We start from the raw sequence: 24,890 nt of genomic DNA on the forward strand, positions 1-24,890 counted from the left end.
ATGTTCCTGGCCGAGCCACTTATCATCAGGTTCTGGGATCCCATTAGCTGAAGCTCACCTGGACCAATGAAACATGCATATTGTGATTAGAGCACAGGTTAGACCTTGGGCATTATGCATCACATTCTATCATTTACAAGCATGTCTAAGGAAGGTGACAGGATCCTTTACACTTGCTTAGATGAATACAGCTCCAACAATACTAAAGCAATTTGATATCAGTCAGGACAAAGCAGCCAGCTTGATTGGTATCCTATCTATTCTAAAAATTCATTCCACTTACCATTGGTGATGCAGTGTGCCACCTGCAAGTATCTTCTAAATGTGCAACTTCTGCCACCAAAGAGACATATTCAGAATGCAACACTACTGTTTTGCAGGTCTTCCTCCAATTCCCCTGCCCTATGGTTTGGAAATATGTAACCATTCCTTCATCACTGAATTTCTTTAATTCCTTTATCAGCATCGTGAGAATACCTTTACAAAAAGTACTGCAGTTTCACAGGGCAGCATTTCGGGCTGTCCAGATTCTGCAAACATTTAAAAAATATTACAATAACTTTTAAAAAAATTAATTGGCAGTGAAACAATGTTGCATGCCCCAAGAAATTGTACAGATACACTTTCCTTTCCTTCTCCTTTCTCTTCAATTTCTCTCTCGCCTGTTCCATTTCCTAATTTTCAGATATATAAAGATATTGCGAGAAGGCATTCTCAAGAATACCATATCTGCAAGTACTTTATAGTTATCACTTCAATTGAAAAAGGTCGTTAAAGATTAATATAATAGATCACCTTGGGTTAAATTAAATTGGGTTAGAGGTGCCAAGGAATCCAGTGGCACATGTTCTCTTGTCAATATACTGCTATCAAAAAACATAATAGATAAAGAACTAAATATAAACAAAGCATTGGTTTGACTTCTAGATATCAAAGGCCAAGACATTGTAGTAAACATATTTAATGGCTTTGGAACACCTGGAGTGTTGTTTACATTTAATCTCTGAATCATAAAATTGACGTAGATGCACAAATGAAGAGGCAAGAGATTTAATATGATAACAGAACTAAATTATACCAGCCAGGAAAGATGAGCAGGCTATAGAAGGAAAAAAACTGAGATAATATTTTGTTTAAAATTATGGTTTGAATGGGCAGTTCTTGGAGGGGAGTTCAAATTCAGTTGGCATAAAATAAGTTAAAATTGAAGAACATATTCACATTATTTTACCCAGGAATGGTGAGAATATGAAAGGTCTCATCATGCATCAAAAAGTCAGTCCATTTGTGAATACATTGATACATGAGGAAAGGAATCGTGTTAGAATGTGGAGAATGGTCAGAATGTGGAGAAAGGTCAGAGAATTCTTCTGTCATCCTGTAGGGCTGAAAATCATTTAGCTGTCCTGTAAATTCTGTGTAATATTGAAGTGCAATTCCATCTTCAGTAGATATTTTGAAATTCAGTCATGTTGGATCGATGTATTTATTTTTGTCATCTTTTATTTCAGAATCAGCGGATTCCTGCTGACATGATCTTTTTGAGAACATCAGAAAAAAATGGTAAGCAATTTTCAGTGCTTTCTCGTAATAAGAAGAAACATTAATGTGTCTGACAGTTCATAACATTTTACACAAAGTACAAATAAATGTTCAAAGCAATGAACAGCATACATATTGAATGTTGATGCTTATTGAAAATGGTTTTAAGAACATTTATCCTCCAGCTAAAATATTCTGATTTGATTTGAACCCACTTACTTTTGATGTATAAATAATTGCTGCCAGCAGTGAAGAATAATTTTTAGTACAACTAAAATCTTGTAGTAGTTTCTGCTCCTAAAGTAGGTGAGAGTGAATGAATCTTAATTTTTGTCTGCAATATTGGTAGATATTTAAAGGTCAAAGTAGAAATGCTCCAGCAGAGTTGATTACTAATCATATTCAAATTTATTTTTATGGTCAGTGCAAAATATTGCATCATTTATAATTCCTGTCATAATCTTACAAGCAATATGCTCAATGTTTGCTTCATTGTGACATCATGTTGGATGCCAAATTTAAGTTAGATGAATTAATAGAGGATGTTTGTTCGGAGAATTTGTGTTATCTGACCTACTTATGTACACACCCTTTCCGGAATGTTTAATTTATTTGAAGACTTTGCTGGCGGGAGGAACCGGCTTGAAATTACAATGCTAATATAAAATAGGCAAAAAAGGCATTAGAAGCTACTTTTTTTTGTAGTTTAATATTTGGAAACATGCTGAAATTTGCTGCTTACTGTCGGGGGTTCTTATTTGGAATCACTGGCATTTAGTTGTTTAAATTGTCATGGATTTCAGCACATATGCATGAGGGGAAAAGCAGACTGAATTTGCTTTGCAATTGAACTTGTGAATTTGAAGAAGTTAAGAACTTGCATGGGGAAGGTGAAAGTACTTCAATGCCATCCCAAGCTCCACACTGCATGTTGTTTCAATTCCCCTTCCCATTCCCACACCGACCTGTCCATCCTCTGCCTTCTCTACTGCCAGCACGAAGCTCAATACAAACTAGAGAAACAACACCTCATATTTTGTCTGGATAGTCCACAATCTAGTGTATACACATTGAATTTTTCAATTTCAGATAACCCTTACCTCCTGTGTTAAGCTCTCCAACTCCTTCCAATGCACTTCTGGTACTGCCAATTTTGTTCCCTTTTCTTACTCTATTCTACCTCCAGTCCCTCATCACTCAGTTTCATTCACTTTGCCCTTCTGGTTCCATCCACGTACTACCCACATATTTCATCCACCATATTCCCTTCCCCCATTGGTTTCATCTGTCCTTCATTTCCCCTTTAATGGTTCCAATTATCACCTTCCCTACTTATCAGATTTCAGCACCTGTAAAATTTGTATCACAACTTAGCACTCTTTAGCAGCTGTCATCACCTTCCCTTTTCCTCCCCACCTTGCTCCAAGTGCCTGTCTCCCTATCTACGCGAACCTATCACCAACCTGTCTCTGTTTCCTAATTCCCCCCCGCCACCTTGTCTCGTTTGGCTCCATTTTCCCATCATCCTTCACCCATAAGACATAAGAGCAGAATTAGGCAATTTGGCTCATCTATTTGATCATGGCTGATCTATTTTTCCCACTCAACCCCATTCTTCTGCATACGACGTCCTTGCTAATCAAGAACCTATCAATGTCTGCTTTAACAATACCCATTGATTTGGCCTCCCCAGCCGTCTGTGGCCATGAATTCCACAGATTCACCACTCTCTGGCTAAAGAAATTCCTCTGTCCATTTATTCTGACGCTGTGCCTCCAGGTCCTAGACTCTCCCACTACTGGAAAATCCTTTCCACATCCACCCTCTGTACAGGTGAAAATAATACAGCTGAACCTAAAATTATTTTACTCTTGGCCCCTGTCTCACCTACTGCCGTTCTCCTCTTTATGCTGGCAGTCTTCACTCTCAATTCAGTCGATGCAGTGTCTAAACCTTTCATGTTGACACTCCATATACCCCCACCTTTCTCAGATGCTGTTCAGGCTGCCGAGTTCCTTCATCAATTTATTCCTTGTCCTAGATTCCAGCATCTGTAGTCTTTTATGTTTGCAATATTGGAATATCTAGCCTGTTGTTGAGTTCTTAACTTTGTTTCTTTGAGTTTCTTGACTTTGCATCCCATCAAGCACTGCAATATTTCAATTGTAAAACACTTTGTAGAGTGTTTGAATGCAATAGAAATAGAATTGGAGGCCCTGGCTGTTATTGATCATAATGTGTCATTAAGTATCATGTTCAAAATCTGGAGATGATGAGAAATGCTTCAGGTATTATGGTAAACACAAACTTTTGGGGGAAGTTTTCAAAGTATTTAAGGTTTTAACATTTTTGACAATTGTACAAGTGAAAATTTGTATGAATATCACAGAAAAATTTAAAAATAATAATTTTGTGATTGAATTGTCTCTCATCTCATTGTTTATAAGCTCTGTGAAGGAAAGGTTACTCGTATAACTTGGGGATGCAAAGGGCTTTACTTACCCTAGTTGTTGAAAAGGCTCTGGAATCTAATGTAGAAAAGATTAAAAGATTACAATGAGATATCCATTGGTCAAATATTGTGCATTTGGTATTCTTATTTCGTGACCATTCACAAACTGAATTCAACTTCAAACCATTGTTGATACCAGCATCGCCGGTAGCTAATCATGTTCGACAGCATCTAGAGAAATTGACACCATATTTACATTGGCTGTTGTTGGGCAACCCTGCTCTTAAATTTATGCTGTGGACTCAGATTTCAATGCAGTTCCCATTTTACATGATCCTAACAAGGCTGTTGACTAGACATTGTATTTTTATTGCACACAAAAGAAATCCACGCATACACAATATAATACTGTGGTAAAGTTGCAGGAAAGAATGCATCCAGTTGACTTGAAGCTCTTTCAGTTGTTTTTGGGTGCAAATTTGGGTGGATATTAGTTAAAAGAAAGATAGTCTTGTATCTTCAACCAACCAATTCAGAGTATTCATTAAAATTTGCATCTTCTAATAAGCTTTGCAGCATCTGCCCAAGTTGTCGTAACTTTTATTTGATTAAATCCTCTGAACAGGATTGGGATGTTGTGCACTGTAAAGGTCCTTTGTAAAAGTTGGTTGTTTGCATCTCTGAAACGCTTGATGTAGAAAGCCATTTGCCTATTTACATTTTACATACTCGCCTGATCACCTTTTTCTGTTGATGTTGCCCGAGGAATTAACATTAGCCAAGAAAATGGCGGTATTCATTTGACAGATAAACTCGTACAGTTCAGCTTGAATATATTAACTGGAGGAACTCGGCAGGTTGAGCAGCATCTGTGGCCAACCTATTCTTTTTGACCCACAAATGCTACTCGACCCCATACGTTCCTTCAGCTGATTACTTGTTGCTTTAGATTCCGGTATCTATAGTTTCCTGTGTCTGTGAATATATTAAGTCATGAGTTGGACATTTAAACAGGCTACGTGTATTCTGAATTTGACAATCTACGTTCTAAATTAAGTTACAATTTAAAACTGTTGTACTGCTCATAGCATTTATCCTTTTTGTAGCTCTTATAGTATGTCCTTGTCCTGGCCGTATTCATAATGCAGTATGTATCATTTTTGATTGGTTTCGTTTTCTGTAGTTACATTTTCATCTCAGTCTGAATGTGCTATTTTTAAAAGCAAGTCACTGAGATGGAAGATCAATTAATTTTTGTCGCTGATTATTATACACAATGTTGATATATTTTGCTACCCTGTGACAACTACTGTTTATTTTACTCTTGTTGAGATGATTTTTGCTGTTTTACTTTATTCCAACAACTTTTTACAGTTAAAATGGCATGGTTCACTGCTCATAAATAATTATTATTCTTTACAGCAAAATTTGTTTGCAGCCCTTGACTAGCATTTCAGTATTCTTGAATTGTCCATTCTATACAAGATCATATAGAATGTCCAGGTTTTGTGCATTCTGAACTATCTGCAAATTCATAGCAAATGAGAATGCAGTGAAGCATGAGCAAACCCATTGTCAGAAACAGGAAACCAGGTATTAGGAAACAGATCTATGCTGAATGGAAAGGTTGACTTTAGTTCTATATATTAGTGGCCATCTACCATTTACTGCAAGGCATTTAAAACTGTCTCTCTAAATCACGACATTTTAAATAAATAGTGAAAATATTGAATTTGCCATGTGAAGGAAGGAACTGCTGGATATTAGAGTGCCAGCATTGGTGTGTATTTAGTTAATAATTACTGAATTGGATTGTGTTCAGTTGCTGTTTTTTCATTGGAACTGTTCAGTTTAAAATAATTGTTTGCCATGTTCAGCAAGAAATGGCTATAATATTTCTGCATTGTTAAAGTAAATGGTGCATATTTAAAGCTGGCAGTAATGAATAGCATTTAATCTTGGGTCAGTAACCTTTAAATATGTGAGCTGATTGAACAAAAATATCAAAAGCCTTCTATAATTCCATTATTAATTTTAAATTCCAAACAATTGTTTACATTAATTAGACAGAATTTGTTTTGAAGATTTGAAACTGGTCTAGTTATATTTTCTGATGTTTATGCACAATCTGCAGCATCTATTACCAGCTTTTTTGTATTTTCATTGAGATTGCAATGATTGTATTACTCTCAAAAATCTCAAATAGAAATCAAACATTCATTATTTTGAATCGCTTTACTCAAATCGAGAAGACAGAATTATCTTCTGAAACATTTTTGATCAGCATGTTTTAAATAAGCTGATCCCCAAAACGAACGCCTTTAACAGCATTGTGGCTGCTTGTTAACCATGGTATCAGCAAAGTTTCTGGAGAATGATGGAAACATGAAATGAATGGTTGAATATGATAAAGACAATTTAGTAGTGTTCCATTTTACAGAAGCTTAATCATTTGCCAAACCAAAGATAGGAGATATTTCCTTTGATGGTAATTTTATTCAGTTCGCAAGGGTATGGAGATATTTTGGATGTTTTGGGTTGGATTGTTTAATTTATCAGTAAAGATACAACAGTTTGGATCTATTTGCAATATATCTGCAGGTGTTGAATAATCTGATCAGAAATCAGTAATTTAGTTTAAGCTAATTGAACGATTGAGAGATGACTCTTTATAAATTTGTTTTCCATACCATTTTAAATACCAGTGCTGTTGAATTCAATTGGTAGAAATATTTCTAGATTTCTTTAACCTGGAAGTATGCGATGAAACATTGTTTTTCTAAATGTAATGGCTGCTTTGATTTTGTTTTAAGCATAAATCAGATGCATGAAGAGCGAAATGGTTAATGTCTGCAGTTGAAAGTTCATATTGAGGATTACGAGGGGTTGGACAGGCTAGGACTTAACTCCTGGAGCACTGGAGTCTGAGGGGTGATCATGTATAAAATCATGAGGGGAATAGATAGAGTGAATGCAGTGTCTCTCTTTTTCTCAGGGAAATCATGAAAGAGAGGTCATATATTTAAGGTGAGGGAAAAGATTCAATGGGAACATGAGGCGCAACTTTTTCACACAGCGGGTGGGTGGTGGGTATATGAAACGAGCTGCCAGAAGTAGTTGAGGCAAGTACAAAAACAACATTTAAAAATATTTGGGCAGATGCATGGAAACAGATAAGGGTCAAACATAGGCAAATAGGATAAGTGTACATGGGATACCTTGGTCGGCATTGGGCTTCTAGGCCTGTTTCTACGCTGTATGACTTTCTGACACTGACTCAATTTAGTTTCACTTTCAAGTATTGGTCACTCCTCTGAATATTTTAAACTCGTGGTTAGTTTATGTTTATTATTGTCACGTGTACCAAGGTACAGTGAAAAGCTTTTGTTTTGCATGCTATCCAATCAGATGAGATAACACTATGCATAAATACAATTTAGTCAAACGCAAGTGAATAAATAGAGCAAAGGGAAGATACAGAATGTAGAATATCGTTCTCAGAATTGTAGCACATCATTTTTATAGACAAAGACCAATAACTGCAATGGGACATTAAATATTTGATTCTTTGTGTAATGTACCTAAGTTTCTGTACCTTCTCAAAGTCCAACTTTGATAGCCATTACTGCTCGGGGATTTGGTGGAGATAAAGCTTACGCACACACCGCACTCTAAGATAGCAAAAATGAATCTCCCAAATGCTGTTTCTTGATTAATTGGTCTTTATTAAAGTAGCATAAATCAAAAGAATAATTCATAACTTATCGTTCTTATCAACTGTTTGCTCTTCAAAGAACACTGTCGTGACCGTGTGGTTGTGACCGTGTGGTAAAAAAATATTTTCTCTCCATCCTCTGGGACTAAACTGACCACCAATCTCTGTGCCTATGCTAGCCTCCTCAGATGTACACACGGCCCTCTTCGTATCAAATCCAACCTTCCAATGTACAGACAGATAGAAACTAGAAATATTAAACATATATATAACATATAACATATAACAACTACAGCATGGAAACAGGCCTGTCCGGCCCTACCAGTCCACGCCGACCATTCTCCCTGACCTAGTCTCATCTACCTGCACTCAGACCATAACCCTCCAATCCCCTCCTATCCATATACCTATCCAATTTGCTCTTAAATAATAAAATCGAGCCAGCCTCCACCACTTCCACCGGAAGCCCATTCCATACAGCCACAACCCTCTGAGTAAAGAAGTTCCCCCTCATGTTACCCCTAAACCTTTGTCCCTCAATTCTGAAGCTATGTCCCCTTGTTGGAATCTTCCCCACTCTCAAAGGGAAAAGCCTACCCACGTCAACTCTGTCCGTCCCTCTCAAAATTTAAAAAACCTCTATCAAGTCCCCCCTCAACCTTCTACGCTCCAAAGAATAAAGACCCAACCTGTTCAACCTCTCTCTGTAGCCTAAGTGCTGAAACCCAGGCAACATTCTAGTAAATCTCCTCTGTACCCTCTCCATTTTGTCGACATCCTTCCTATAATTTGGCGACCAGAACTGCACACCATACTCCAGATTCGGCCTCACCAATGCCCTGTACAATTTCAACATTACATCCCAACTTCTATACTCGATGCTCTGATTTATAAAGGCAAGCATACCTAACGCCTTCTTCACCACCCTATCCACATGAGATTCCACCTTCAGGGAACAATGCACAGTTATTCCCAGATCCCTCTGTTCCACTGCATTCCTCAATTCCCTACCATTTACCCTGTACGTCCTATTTTGATTTGTCCTACCAAAATGCAGCACCTCACACTTATCAGCATTAAACTCCATCTGCCATCTTTCAGCCCACCCTTCCAAAAGGCCCAAGTCTCTCTGTAGACTTTGAAAATCTACCTCACTATCAACTACTCCACCTATCTTAGTATCATCTGCATATTTACTAATCCAATTTGCCACACCATCATCCAGATCATTAATGTAAATGACAAACAACAGTGGACCCAACACAGATCCTTGGGGCACTCCACTAGACACTGGCCTCCAACCTGACATACAATTGTCAACCGTTACCCTCTGGTATCTCCCATTATATAATGGCCATAATATAATAATAGTAACTAATTTAAGCGTAAATAGCTCCTACACTTTGGTTATTCAACAACTAGTACTGCAGGTTTAAGCAAAAAAATTGAAATGGGATTATTAATAAAACAAAATTCGATACTAGCCCACAAGGTGACAGTGGCACTAATTAGTTAACCTGCAGAGAGCTTGGTTAGCTTAAGAGAATTTGCATGATATGTTTATTTGCTTGTTTTTATGACCTTGGCATGCCTCAGTACTTCAAGTGTAATCATTGTTGTCAAATATGTTGTAGAATGTCAATAATTCAGCATGTTCTTCAGAGTAGATGAACCATATAGACTAGGAAATACTATGTATCATTCCTGATTTGTATTGAATACACCAACCGTAATAAAGCTAAAAAGATTCTGCTTGAGGAACTGAGAACAGCATCTGTGGGTGAAAAGGAATCCACAATGCTTCAAATCAAAACCCTTCCAGATGCAAGGTTTTGATCCAAAATGTTGACTGTTTTGTTCTATCCACAGATGCTTTAAACCTGCCCACAGATTGTTGCTTCAGACTTCACCACCTGCAGTCTACATCCAAGCTTACTTAAGCTGGATTGTTGGGAGGAAATTTTACCTAGTTTTCTATTACTGATTCTAAGCCAGCCACTTAGTTTGATGAACCCTACTGGCCTCTCAACATTCATATCAAACCTTTTGCAAGAAATGGCCAATTTTACCTGAGCAGAGGAGTCACAGAGAAGAAATGAAAAATAAACTATTGACAGTAACCACTTCTAAGTCAACTAACTAATAATAAAATTTGAACATGAAGGGCTTAATTTATCAAAAACATTCTTACATTTTAAAAACATTTTAGTACTTTTGGTGCGTGAACTATCAATACTTGCTTTTTTAATGTTCTTTTCCTTATGCAAATACTTATTTGCGATGCAAATACTTATTTGCGATGCAGATACTAATGATAAATATTTTGTTTACCCGGAAAGGTAATGAAAAGCAGAAGTATGGGATATGATGGGGAAGATACACTGATAATCATTAGAGCAGGCTTGAGGGAAGATCTATCCTACCTGAGATATTTATATTTCCTAGTAGACTTTATTTTCCATCAGTATGTTTTACAAAGAGATGACTGAATAGTCTAACATTCACTATATTTTGCAATGAGCTAATATTCTATTTACCATTTGAAAATGTGATCACAATTGATAATCTCTGTATGGAATGATGTGCAGTGAAATGTGTTTTGCTTAATCATCCTTTGTTTTGGTGCCTTTGTATTTATCCCTGCTGTAGCTGTCAATGATGCTAAATGATGAGAAGATCTTGGCATATACTGTTGTGGTTATTTTCCTGCTTCCTAACAGTTTCGTTACTTGGGTAGCTCAAATTAGAATTTAATGTGTGAAAGCTGGTCTGAGTTGGCAGCCACTTCATTCATGGAATGGAAATTATATCTCTTCCCATTTCCTTCCCTGAATTAATAATATGTAACTTCAAGTACAGAACTTTCATATAGCTATATATTTATTATAGCATTAAAACAGGTCTTTCTTCTGAAATGAACTATGTCACCATTCACACACTACTCCCCCCTATTCCAATCCTGAAGCAACCTGACTAATTTCCTCCAAGTGTTTATCTTGAAGCCCATAAATGCATATATGTTTTCATCTTGACTTTCTGGTTAAAGGCTACACTTTTTGTTTTGCCACTCCTAATTTTTCCTATTGGGTTTATCATGATAATCATATTCATAGCCTCTAATTCTGGTGCCACATATGTGGAAATAAACATAGTGCTGGGGGAAGTCAGTGGGTCAGGACTGGAGGGAGGATAGGCAACGTTTTGGGTTGGGATCCTTAGACTGAATGGAGTTGTAGGAAAAAAGCTGGCCCAAAACATTGCTGTCCATTCCTACCTGCTGTGTTCTTGCACCACTTTGTGTTTTGCTCAAGATTCCAGCATCTGTAATGTCTTGGAAATGGAAATATCTGCTTCTCCCCTTCATAAACCAAATGACCCCTTTTGCAGGTGACTTGTATGTCGAGCATGTTCAATATTTGTGCATTTATAATGTATCTCAATATTCAACACTTTTTTACTGCTTAGAAAATCTATTCTTTTACAAAAGGGAAATCCTTACATGGTGATGGGTGAAACACTACATGTGCTGTTAATGTCTGGATATTTTTCTGCAGTTGCTGGTATTTGTGCTTTGTGTTTTGGAGGAATTAAATATTTACAATAAGATTAGTCTTTTGGTTTGGATAAAACTTTGTTTGCAAACTCATTCTGCCCCAACCTCCCCCCCCCCAAGGTTTAATATTGCTTAGCTTTCTTGTGACCCTGCATTACCTTTTGTGTATTGTGCATTACAGATGGCAGCATTTTTATAATGCTGTCAGAATATAAAAATGTCAACAGTCAATATAAGACTGCTTAAACATATGCAATCTGATCAAGGTTGGATTTAAAGCATTTCTGCTGCTGTCAATAAGGAATTCTGATGAGTTCAGTAGGATCATATTGACTGTGTATTAATACACGGTATCCTATTGAGCCATCAGCTGATTGTTTAGAATGTAAATGAATCTGGTAAAAGAAACTGATGGATCCAGTGACTGATGGCTTAAATTCCAATTAATCAATTGCATCATCAGTTTCTTAATTCAGATCAAATATCTCGAGTGCACAAATTTATTTCAGTGGTATTTAGAGAGTGAGTTGCTTTAGAAGCAAGCTTCATCAATCACTTATAAGTGCCAATTTTTAGATGTTGACATTGTAGTTTGCGTGTTTAGTAATATTTATATTAGCAACATGCTATAGATTTTGAATATCTCATGCCAAATTTGTATCTTGCTGTCAATTTTTTTTAAAAAATTCTTCTTTTGAACTGTATAAATGATTTAAATATATCCTGATAAATGATCTGGTATTACATTTACAAAAGTCTACAGTCAAGTGTTCCGTCTCTTTTGTTGGGTGCAATCTTGTATCCTAACATTTCAATGAGTTTTTGATTCTGAGTAGCAGCAGGCAGGCTGCTAATATTACAAGCCACTTTATTAACTGTTTATGACAGGTTCACGTGGACCCTTTGTACATCACCTGTCAGTGCCTTCTCCAGCTCTTGACACACTTTGTCCTTGTGACAGCTATATCTGTTGATCTTAACTCGATTGCCATCAAACCCATCCTAACCTGACAGCCCTTGTCAATTATACAAAATAAAATCAAGTATTCATAAGTAGGCTGTAATTGGATATTGGCAGACAGATTTAATAATTCAATTTTGCTGAGACTAAACTGGTATTAGTTGTAGCTAATGTTTGTCTTAGTAAAAGATTAATTGGAAACTTGGCTTGAGTCGGAAGACAGACATCATTATTTTTGCCAACGAGATAAGGCGCAGTTCTTACAGGTCAATTTTTTGCAGTACTATATTGCAAATGTAGTACTATATTAAGGAAATGTTTTAGCTTTGTAATTGCCTGAGCCAAATTTACAGTGCATAAAATATTCCATGTTTATTAGCAAATTATATATAATTAGCTTTGTGTATTAAAGAAACTAATTAATAAGGGCTATTTCAGAAAGTAAGAAAGAAGTTTGAATCCTTGTTTCATTCACATTGCATAACTAGCATTTGCTTCACATTGGTTCCTTTAATTGTACACAAGATTGTTTATGCAGTACTTGATCCACTGTTTAATTACTTTTAGTTGCAGGATAGCCAAATCTGAATGTTGCCACCATCCTTGTATACAATATATTTTTCAGCAAAAGTCACCAGATAGCAACTGGGAATAGAAATGGTTGAGATTTAGCCCCATTACTCAAAGTTTGCAAAGGCATACTTTAGTGCTGCTCTTGCCACTCAGACTTGGATAAGAATAAAACATCCTCAACAAAAGCATACATTCTGCCAGAGCAAAGAGGACCACTATTTTAAACTAAAACTGTAGAAATTTAATGGTTTTTTTCATGCAATAGTGTTGAATATTCAGTCTTGAATTAATGTGCTGCTACATCTAACCAGTTTACCGTGAATGTTTTAATAATAATAATGTTTTCCTTTATTAGTCCCACACCGGGGAAATTTGCAGTGTTACAGCAGCAAAGTGGATTGCAAGGAACATTAATTATAAATAAAGATAAGGAGAATTGTCATTATTTACTGTGTTTTTCCTTTACCGTTAATGTTGACTGGTCTGACTGGTCTGCTAGGAGTAGCACTGGCTACGCAGTCTCACAGCAGCGGGAAGGAAGGACCTCCAATATCTCACCTTCACACAGATCTCATGAAAATTTTGTACCACTTTTTTTTCAGAGTCTATACTCAAATTCATTTTCCCATTGTTTGCTGATAATCAGCAGTAACTTTGGAGAAAGATGTTCAACTATTTCTTCCAAAATTTGCAGAAATTAATAGCGAATGAATTTGGTTCCTTTTGAGATCCAGTTTAGCTCCTTGGTCTGCAGCTCTTTATTCAGGTCACTGATTTGAAGGTTGGAACTGTGTAATAGGTATTATTTTCTTAAATATTGCCTCCATTTATACCTTTTTTAATGAAGTTATGCAAGTAAACTAGATGAGATCAGGCATCCTGTTACACTACACAAGATGGTCATCAGTGGTCCCAAATCAGGTCAACGTAATATGGAATCATCTGGGCGTCCCATCCACTTTCCTGTGGAGAATTCTTGGCTTTTAAGTTTTCCGTGGAATACAGATATTTCAGTTTGTAATGGGCATTGAAGATGTTCTTTGGAAATCATGTACACTTTTTTTGGCTGTGACTATGTAGCCTGAAGTTGTTATTACAACAAACTGGGTTGCTTGTAGCTCTATGTTATTGGGGGAGTCGATACACTTCAGGCTTCAGTGACTGTTACTTGTGCAGATTTTCTAGGGGGAAAATAGCAATTCATTTGCTTAATTTAAAATTGCTCTCCAAAATGATATTCATCCCGTCTGTCTCAGGGCAACAATGTTGGTGGCATTACATGCTAATGCAGTCACATCATTCTCTGGACTGGTGATAGCAACAAAAACTTTGCATCAGCTTCTTATGAATTCTGTGGTGCACACCATTTTATGCAATGTTGAATGATACCCCATTTGCTATCAATTTGTTCATCATCCTTTTAATTACGATATTTCGAGGAGAATGTATTGTCCTGAAATGCATACTGTAGCAACAAAATACAAATGCATTATAATACACATTTTTAGTATATTAGTTATTTCTTTGCTACTGGAAGACAGTTGTTGAAGCAGTTTCCAGCAGGTCACGTTTCCAAGTCATGTTTCAAGGGAAAGATTTGAAGGATTCATTGACCATTCTAGCCATTTGTAGTTTGCAAGCAAACACTGCAGGTTATTTCGGCAATATATTGAGGATGGCGTTTTTATAAATAGCTTGGAGAATGTGTTGATTATCTAGCTGTCTAGTATCTGCTGCAGCATTGTCTGGTAAGAACTGACGTAGCACCAATTGGAATTTTTCTTTTCACCATTTCCAAAACAAACCAGTAAGATGAGTTATTGATGGAATTAACTGCTGAAGTGGGAGGAAATGCATCTGACCAATATGTCCTAGCTTGAGTTCTGTATTAAATGAATATCTGTGCAGTCTACCATACACAAGGGCCACAAAATGCTTAGTGGTCTTGAACTGCATTGATCTGTGGTATAATTCTGTATGAAATTGATGGATGAGGGCAACCATTGACAAAAAGGGGAAAGATCACTTTGAAATGCCCCTTGTGAAATAGTGTGATGGAAAATAGATTGTTAAAGAGGATTTATGTTTATAATAGTTCAGAGTAGAGAGTGTAGGAATACATTGGCTTATGGAATGTTCAACTGTGACTGCACATGGATTTTAATAATGTTAAATATTTCATATTTAACTATTATAATATTTAGACCATAAGAAAAAAACATTTGTGAAATTTGACTGACAATAGCTGGTATTTATCTATGTTCTTCTAATGTTATCAGATCATCAGATTAAAAAAAAATTCAATGCCTGTTTTGAATAGATGCGACTGTGTGTGGCTTATGAAAGCAGTTAAGTGCTTCGATGTGGGAAAAATTAGCCATGCAGAAATCAATGTAAATTTTGTCTTTTCAATTTTTGTTTGTGTAAAATTAATTTCTCAATTCCTAATTAGTCTTCCCATACTTTTCCTTAATTCTTTTCCTGCATATGGTCATTTGTTCTTCGGCAAATTGATAACGTTGCTTCTCGTGCCTCTGAACTATTTTGAACCACTTTGCAGCCAAAAGCAGTAACTTACTTCAAAATGCTTTATTTTGAAAACGATTACGAATTAAAATATTTGGAGATTTTGCTGTTCATTTGTAGGAATATTAGTTGCATAATGCGTGTCCCCTTTCAAATACAACTTTAGTTCTTCACCCACGGGATGCAGTTTTGCTGAAGCAGCAATTTCATTAATCTTCCAGTTGTACCGTATAAAATAAGCATGCTTTGCCAAATGATCTGAATAAAACAAAAACTCCAGAACTGAAGAATTGAGAGTGCTGTTTTCAGTCTTCACATAGATATAAGCTATTAGTATTCCTTTTCAGTCCCTTCCTTGGCTGCCTATCATTTATATTTATCCTGATTTTTGTTGGTCATCCCTCCATTACACCACAGTGCCTCATTTGATTTCTGGATGCCAGTCTGGCAGAGTGCTATCCAACAATGTGTTTCTTGCTATTTGCCAATACTTATGTACAACCTGCTATTTACTGGAAGATTGTTGCCAGAAGATGATGTAAGAATGACTTGTGCAGGCACCTTCCAGATTTTCATCCATGCATCCAAGAAGGCAATAAAGGGGGCTTTCACTGGTTGGCAGCCTAGTGGTGTTCGACATGGGTTGGTGCTGGGGCTGCTAATCTTCATGTTGTACATCAGTTAGATTTGTAATGTTTCCTCGTGATTCCAGTACCATCACTAAGCATCTTGGCTTGAGTGTAGTAATGTCAGATAATCGCTAAAAGCCCTTGACTTAAATCCAATCCTGCAAAAACATTTTCTTCCTGGGGTTGTAAATGTTTCTACATTTTGTTACAATATGCATTTAACCAGGTAATAGAGTAGAGAAAGAAATTGGCAATGAGCATAAACCCAATCAAGTGCTTGGTCTGAGAATAAGAATACTTAGCTAATAAAAAGCTAAAGTTATTTGCATTCTCTTTCCTGAAGATGAACCAAAGTGCTTTGTCATTCTATTCCCCATTATAAATTCTCTCATTTCTGACAAAAGAACAATGAATGAACAGCATTCTGACAAATTAATGATTTCATTATTCATTTTTATGACACTCTTGTATGCGAATAAGAATACTTATTATCATGGACTAGCTTTCTGAATTATGATTTAACATTCCATATTTCATTAAAGACATGATCAATGGGTATGGAAACATTTTATGCTTAATACAGAATCAGTATCAGTTAAACATTACTTTCTAGTGTAGACAGAAAGGAAATGCAATAGTCATTGTAAATAAATGAGCTTTTTATTAGATCTAAAGAATGTTATTACATAAAGTTGCCAGAAAAAGTCACAAGTCTGAGTGCAGTTTAAAATTGTGCAAAAATAGACCAAGGGATTGAGACTAAAATGAAGTGGAAAAATGAGCTTGCTATGAGGTTAAAACAGACTAAAAATCTTTCTGCAGATATGTAGAAAAAGAATAATGAAGACAATTGTAGTCCTAAATGAGAGAATTTTAAAAGGGAGTAGAGTAATGACGATGAAAACAAACTCTTTGGTTCATCTTCGGAAAAGAGGATGCAAAGAACTTCCCAGTTATTTTTGACTGTTCCTGTCCCACGGAAATGATTTCCACGTACCTCGACTCCATCCTATCCCCCCTGGTCCAATCTCTCCCGACCTTTGTCCAAGATACCTCGCATTGTCCTTCGTCTCTTTAATGACTTCTGCTTTCCGAGCCCCCCACTCCCTCATCTTTACTATGGACGTTCAGTCACTCTACACCATCCCCCACCAGGAAGGCCTTAAAGCCCTCCATTTCTTCCTCGACCGCAGAACCATCCAATTTCCCTCTACTAACACTCTACTCCGCCTAGCGGAGCTGGTCCTCACCCTCAACAACTTCTCCTTTAACTCCTCCCACTTCCTCCAAGTCCAAGGAGTAGCTATGGGTATCCGCATAGGCCTCAACTATGCCTGACTCTTTGTAGGGTACGTTGAACAATCCCTGCTCTGGGCATGCACTGGCCCTTTCCCCGAACTCTATCTCTGTTACATTGATGACTGCATCAGTGCTACCTCCTGCACCCATGCAGAACTCATGGACTTCATCAACTTCACCACCAATGTTCATCCTGCACTCAAATTTACTTGGACCATCTCCGACACCTCCCTCCCCTTTCTTGATCTCATAGTCTCCATCACAAGAAATAGACTATTGACTGACGTATATTACAAACCCACTGACTCCCACAACAATCTCGACCACACTTCTTCACACCCTGATTCCTGCAAAGAGTCTATCCACTACTCCCAATTCCTCCGTCTACGCTGCATCTGCGCCCAAGATGAGGTGTTCCATTACTAGAACATCCGAGATGTCCTCATTCTTTGGGGAACGGGAATTCCCCTTTCCCATCATAGATGAGGCCCTCATTTGTGTCTCCTCAGTATCCCACAGCTCCCCCCTTGCTCCTCGTCCCCCTAGTCGCAACAGAGACAGAGTCCCCTTAGTCCTTACCTTCCACCCTATCAGCCGTCACATTCAACACATTCTCCCAAATTTCCAATGGGATCCCACCACTAGCCACATTTTCCCAACTCCACCCTTTTCCACCTTCTGCAGAGATCGTTCCCTCCGCAACTCCCTGGTTAACTCATCCCTTCCCTCCCAAACCACCCCCTCCCCAGGTACCTTCCCCTGCAACCGCAGAAGATGCAACAGCTGTCGTTATACCTCCTCCCTCGACTCTGTCCAGGCACCCCGACAGTCCTTTCAGGTTAGGCAGAGGTTCACTTGCACCTCCTCCAACCTCATCTACAGTATCCGTTGTTCAAGATGTGGACTCTTATACATCGGCGAGACCAAACGGAGACTGGGTGATGATTTCGCGGAACGCCTGCGTGAACCAACCTGATCTCCCAGTTGCTGGACACTTTAATTCTCCATCCTATTCCCACACAAACCTTTCAGTCCTCTGTCTCCTCCTCTGTCAGAGTGAGGCTAAACGCAAATTGGAGGAACAGCTTCTCATATTTCGCTTGGGCAGCTTACAGCCCAGTGGTATGAATATTGATTTCTCTCACTTCAGGTAGCCCCGACATTTCCTCTTTCCCCCATCCAAGTCGCACCAACTTCTCATTTTCACCCTACAAACAGCTTACAATGGCCTGTTTCCTTTATCATCGTTACTTTTTGCATATCTTTCATTCATTATTCTTTTTCTCTCCACATCACCGTCTATATCTCTCGTTTCCCTTATCCCTAACCAATCTGAAGAAGGGTCTCGACCCGAAACGTCACCCATTCCTTCTCTCCAGAAATGCTGCCTGTCCTGCTAAGTTACTCCAGCGTTTTGTGTCTAACCATATATCATATCTATTTTAAACCTCTAAGATAATCACTTGGCCTTTTCATACCAGTGAGAAAGATTATATAGATTTATGAAATTATAATTGTGTTTGACAAACCTATTGAGTTTTTGTGGTCAGTAACTAATAGAATAGACTATGTAAACCAGTAAATGTAGTGTATTTTGATCTTTAGAAGGTTTAAATTTGCATGTGATGGTATGCAAAATTAAAACATGGGAGTGGAGGATTGATAGTAATATACTAGGATTGAAAACTGGTTGACAGACAGGAAATAGGAATAACTTTTTCTTCGGGTAGTGGGTGGTGATTGAAGGGGTGTTGCAGGAATAAATGCCTGATAATTACAACAGATCAATGATTTGGATGATGGAGCCTGAATGTAGTATTTCTAAGTTTGTGAACAATATGAACGTGGGTGGAATTACAAATTGGGAAGGATGCAAAGAGGCTTCAAGGTGATTTAAACAAGCTGAATGAGTGGACAAATATGGGTAGATTCAGGAGAACATGGATGAAAGTGTTATCCACATAAAGATAGTATTATTTAAATGGTTATCAACAGCGAAGCGATGTACAAAAGTATTTTAAGTGCCCTTGAATGCTAGTCATTGAAAGCAAGCAGTTAAAAAGGCAAATGAGATGTTTGCCTTCATTGTAAAAGATTTTCAACAGAGAGGCAAGAACATCTTACCTCAATAATATGATTTATTTGGCGAGACTATATCTGTAGTACTTTGTGCAGTTTTGGTCTCCTTAATTAAGAAAGCATGTGCTTGTCATCAGGGAGTATAATGGATGCTTAAACATCCCAGAAAGCAAGTGAGTTGGGATAATTTATGAAACGGACATATGGCGTAAGTGTCGAATTAGAAAAAAACAATAGGTGTGTGCAGATGGGAAGAAATTAAGAGGGCAGCAAATGACCAAAATCTGCTCGCTCGGGTGTACTTCACTGTGGAAGATAAGCCTTGTTGTTGAGTTTAAGGATGATGAAATGAAACTGCAAATAAAGAGGGATGAGTGTTAGCATGTAAACTCCTTAATTCCTCAAAACATTCCAGCCCTTGACCCATAGGTCAAACTCTGGAGGGTATTGAGAAATGCAGCAGTTGCACAGCAACGTGAAAAAATGTGTGCCCCTCAATCTGGTGTTTGAGGGTAGAGTTGGGGGACAAGACTTTAAAGATGTGGTTAATCACAGGAAAAGGTTGTGGTTATCATTACTGTATAGGATAATCGTGGAGAATGGCCAATGTTGGCTGAAGTAAATGAGATACTATTAGTGTTCACTTTGCCTGAGCTGGATATGATAAATGAAAATTAAGTTGATTGCCACTTAATCTAATGTTAGCTTTTCTACCTTGTGGAGATGGAGGCAATAACATAAAAGTGCTGATATGATAAAAATGAAGCATTGTATTCAAGAAAGTTACACAAATTGAAGGAAGACCATAGTCACAATTTTGTGTATTCAGCAAGGCAGAAGACAACCATTTTTGAAAATTGTGGATAGAAATGTGTTAGTGGTTAGACTGTTTAATTGAGCAAAGGCTTGTATTTAGCAAAGTCAGAAATGGAAGAGTAAGGTTAATGAACTCTGAGATCAAATGAGAAATCATTGTAGATTGAAATCACCAAGATGTTATTTCTTGATAGAGGGGTTGGCAGAAGGTGGAGACTTAGTTATAAAGTTGGCAGTTATTTGTTGCTGAAAGGTTGTGTGTTGGTATGTTGCAGTGGGATTTGTGAGATTGTGTGCATGTTTTGGACCGGTTCACAGACCCAACAGTCAACCGTGACCGGGAATTACTGTTGTGGAAAATAACTTTTCTGATTTTTTTTTAGTAAGGAAGAGCAATGAATTCAAGGTGTTGTTAATTGGCTTTGCATAACTACAAATGCTTTGTCCCCTGCTTGAATGGATGCCAGAAGATTGGTGGGGTGGTTTCAAGGCCATTGAAAGAGAACAGTGTTTCCTAACAGACCAGTCAGTTTACATGAAATTCCATGCAAAATACTTTTGCGCGTATACCAGCTAGCTTCCAAACCATTTTGTTTTCTAATTGATTTATTGAATCACTTGACTGAAGTGGATTATATTTTCAGTGCACATACACACACACACACACACACACACACACACACACACACACACACACACACACACACATATATATATACACACACACACACATATATATATATTATGTAGGGGTGAATCTTTAAATACGACTTTATGTACCTTATTACATTTCTTTCCTCTGCCTTTCATAGAGGATGCAGACAAATATTGGTGACAATGGTAAAAGTGAGCTTTTATGCTGTTGTAATGAATTTGAATGGAATTACTATGGTGGTGAAACATGGGCAGTAGTTTTAAACTGTCACTGCATGCTTCCTACTGGTGACTTTGAGCAGTGTAGGTAGAAGTTGAAAAGCAGATCTGTATAATTAGTAGAGGGTGAGGAAGCAAAGGAACAGAAATTAAACATTTATTTTCAAATTTGATTTATCTTGTATCCAAAACCTGATTTGGGAATGTTGGAGTTTATCTGAGTATAGAAATCTGCAAGAGTGGATTAACTGCAAAAATCACTAATTGGAGAACTCCATTTATGCTGGAGAAGACTTTTCAATCTTGTTTTCTGCCATTTTGTAACATAGTGATACAAATAAAAAACAAATATTTGCTGTGTGGTTGGCTGCTTTTTATAAAAAGCAACACAGCCAGAACACTGCATTTGGTTGAAATTACATGCTGGTGTTTACTGCAATCCAGCTTCTTCCTAACTGCATGAAGTTTATACACATTTATCCTTCAACTATTTTTTAGCTTTGCAATAAATCCATTTATATTTTACATGTGGACTATTCCTGGAAGTAGCAAATTAAATTTTCTGACCACTCTGTATGATTCTTTGCAATCTAGATATTTTTTAATTTCAATTCCATCGCTCACAATGAGCCCTGTTACTTTTATAAAACAACATTAACGTACTTTCCCCAGGTATTACCTTCCCATATAATTGCAGAAGACGCAAAACTGTCCTTTCAACCATAACCTTTCCACCATTCAAGTATCCAAACAGTATTTCCAGATGAAACCTTAATTAACTTGCATTTCTTCCAATCTAGTGCACTGCATTCAGTGTTCGCAACATGGCCCTCTCTCCATTAGGAGGACATCTTTCAAAGCGTTTGCATTCAATTTGTCGGGGTGCCCTTGAGCTGCTTGTTGGCTTCAATTCTCCAACCTGCACCACTCTTTCTTATCTGTTTGTGGTCTTTGGGCACAGTTGAAATTAGTTCAACATAATCTTAAGGAACAGCACTTCATCGTCTATCGAGTCTCTTCCATTGCAGTAATGTGGACTCTAACTTCAAATTGTACCACCATGGATCACTTACTTTCCCACTTCATGTTGGCCAGTTCTGATAATGATTTCTGTCTATTTTCTCACCCTGCCCTGCCAGGCGTGCTCTACAGCTATGCATTTCACACTTTTGCACTCAGTTCAGTTTCTATCTCACTGCATCCATTACCCATTGAACAAATGACTTCTTTTACTGCTTATCTCCACAATAATCCTGGCCTCACCTTATCAGAGATCCCCTTTTGTCCTATCCATTCCCTCTACACCTTGTTTGTATTAAATTGGCTTTCTATCCCAGTTCTGATAAAAACTTTTAAGCTTCCCACAGATGCTGCTTGATATGCGGAGTGTTCGAACACTAGCATTTTAAATTTAGATCTCCAACATCTACAGCTTTTTAAAATGTTGTTAACCTACTAATTGTTTCAGAATAATGTAATATTTAAAATCTAGTAACATTAATTACAATAAAAGCAGTTGCCAATTTGTAATTGAAAATCTCCCTGAAGGTAATAAAACGTGGTGTCATTATTTTATCCAACTCAGAACATCGGGCCCGGACTGCCAAGGTGCTTGTAGATTTTGTGTTAACCTATCGGCTGTGTGAAGTCAAAGGGAAGGCTAGCTACCAGCTATGGGCAGGACCATTTCGACCATTAGTGGCTCATTCTGCTCATAAGCATGCTCTGCTCAAATTGCTGGTTGCTAACTAAACTGGTTAATTACCTAGGCTTTACCAACCAACTTCACTGCAGGTCATCCCCAAATTCCTTCCAGGAAGCCCTTTGTTTATTTTGCTGATGAGTATCCAAGCCAGCTCATTATGCCAAGATTTCAATTGCCACAGCTAGACCCACAGGTGTAGTTTAGACAGCCCACTGTGGATCAGCTGCTCTTGGCTTTGGTTGACAGCCAGGATGGAGACTGGAAATGAAGGAGGGAATTTCTGACTTCGGAGTGGAGCTGTGTGGTTGGGTCTGCTGATGCATCTTCTTGCCTTCAAGCCTTGCTATCGTTTGATAATCTCTTGAATTCAGAGCAACCTTTTCTTCCTGCTATTCCTTGGGTAGGGAACAGTCTATTTGTTGCTGTGAACCCCCTCTGGTGTACAGAGCAACATGGCTTACAATAGAGAATATCCCCAGTTACTGATCTGATTAGTCTATCTTCGGATAAGAAAAGAAAGGAGCGTACCTGCGGTGGGCTTTTGAAAGATTCGACCCATAGTTTCCCTATTTCGCATCACTGGATGTTAAATTCTGCTCTGTGTTGTGCCATTCTTTTGTTTGTTCTATCAATGTTATTGGTTGTTCCTTTAGAAATGTATAATAGATTGTAACTCATAGCCACCTTTTATGACTGTTGCATGCAGATTTTAAAGCTTACAAATAAAACATTTATTAAATTACCATGCACAGTGGAAATACAATTACTGAGCAAAGACATGTGTGCAGGCTTGTTGGAAACTGTATTGTGTGAAAATGCCACCTTCGGGTCAGATTTAGTTTCAGGTGCTTCTATCAACCATGTCCTTCCAGGCAGTTAGCTCACTAAGCTGCTAAATATACAGGCATTTATGAATAAAACATGTAGTTCTGCTAGACTTTACTTACATCAGGATCCAGGTACTTAGATTGTGACACCGAATTCATCCGGACTTGGGCACCCAAACAAAATGTACTTGTTGGCAACTTGTCAGGCTGCCTTCTGCCTTTCATTGCACAGTATACTGTTCCTTTTTCTTTCTGTCAAGGCTGGTCTATTTCTAATGTGTTTGTATGTCATCTGTGATCATGTTGACCACAATAACGGCTATTGTAGGTATTTTAAAAAGTATGAAATTAAAATAATTATTATGGTCAACTTAAGTGACATTTTTAGTTAGAAAAATAAAATTGACTTTAAAATGAACAATTTATAGTTCAGTTCACAATTTCTGCTTTTAATATGGTTTCCATTTCAAAATGAAAATCATGTATTGAGAGACTGGTATATTAAGTGCCCAAATAATTCAATTTATAATGCAGCAGCCAGCAGAAACTGCTATGGTGGACTGAATATCAGTAGCAGTACATGAAAGGTTTATGATGGTGCAGTATCAACTCTTTTCCCTAGATAAGCTAATGTAATGGTAATGAAATATGATTACCGCTTGTGTAACTAAGTAGGTGTGTTATTATCCCTGTCAAAGTCAGCCTTTCATAGCTTGAATTGCCTGTAATATTGCCATGTTTTAGATGACTGGTTAAGTTACTTTAGATAAGTAATTCTTGGAAAGCTTCAGCATACAACTGTTACTGAACAGCTGGATGCTTATTAATAAATTACCTTGCCATGAATTCGCCGTCCATCATAACGTTCCATTTGCTTTTAACAGATGAGGGTACATAAAAGTTGGATGGATCATGGCTTTATCAAATTAGCCATTGCAAGTAGATAATTTGCCTTAGGAAGGTGGTTATTGAGAAAAATATCTAGGTAACTTGAAATAATTTGTTTTGCACTAATACTCAGTGCAGCTTTCTGCTTTATTATTGTTGCTGCACAAGAATAGTGTATTCATAGTATGCCTACAGCACTGGCTATATCAGCTGTGAATGATGAATTTTGAAAATCGATTGATTGTGAATGACTGCATTGATATCTGATCGGAGTCCTACCTTTGTTTGATACAGGGTCTCGCCTCAAACATCAACTTGCACCCTTTGCTACCTCAGATGCTGTTTAACCTGCTAAGTTATTTCAGTGTTCTGGTTTTTATTCTAGGTTCAAGGGTCTGCAGTCTTTTATCCCCAACCTATAATTAGATGAGAAGTAACAAAAGTGCATATGG

At 37.5% G+C, this 24,890-nt stretch overlaps 1 protein-coding gene across 2 annotated transcripts in view; it reads left to right on the forward strand.

The window, feature by feature from the left end:
- Window positions 1-24,890, forward strand: part of atp9b (ATPase phospholipid transporting 9B) — a 298,121-nt gene that overhangs the window by 81,550 nt on the left and 191,681 nt on the right. For both annotated transcript variants that reach the window (XM_078397707.1, XM_078397708.1), the window contains exon 7: window positions 1,512-1,563. In XM_078397707.1, coding sequence (XP_078253833.1) covers window positions 1,512-1,563 — 52 coding nt within the window. The remainder of the gene's footprint in view (window positions 1-1,511; window positions 1,564-24,890) is intronic.

This window comes from Rhinoraja longicauda, chromosome 4 (assembly GCF_053455715.1).
Source record: "Rhinoraja longicauda isolate Sanriku21f chromosome 4, sRhiLon1.1, whole genome shotgun sequence".
NCBI lineage: Eukaryota > Metazoa > Chordata > Chondrichthyes > Rajiformes > Arhynchobatidae > Rhinoraja > Rhinoraja longicauda.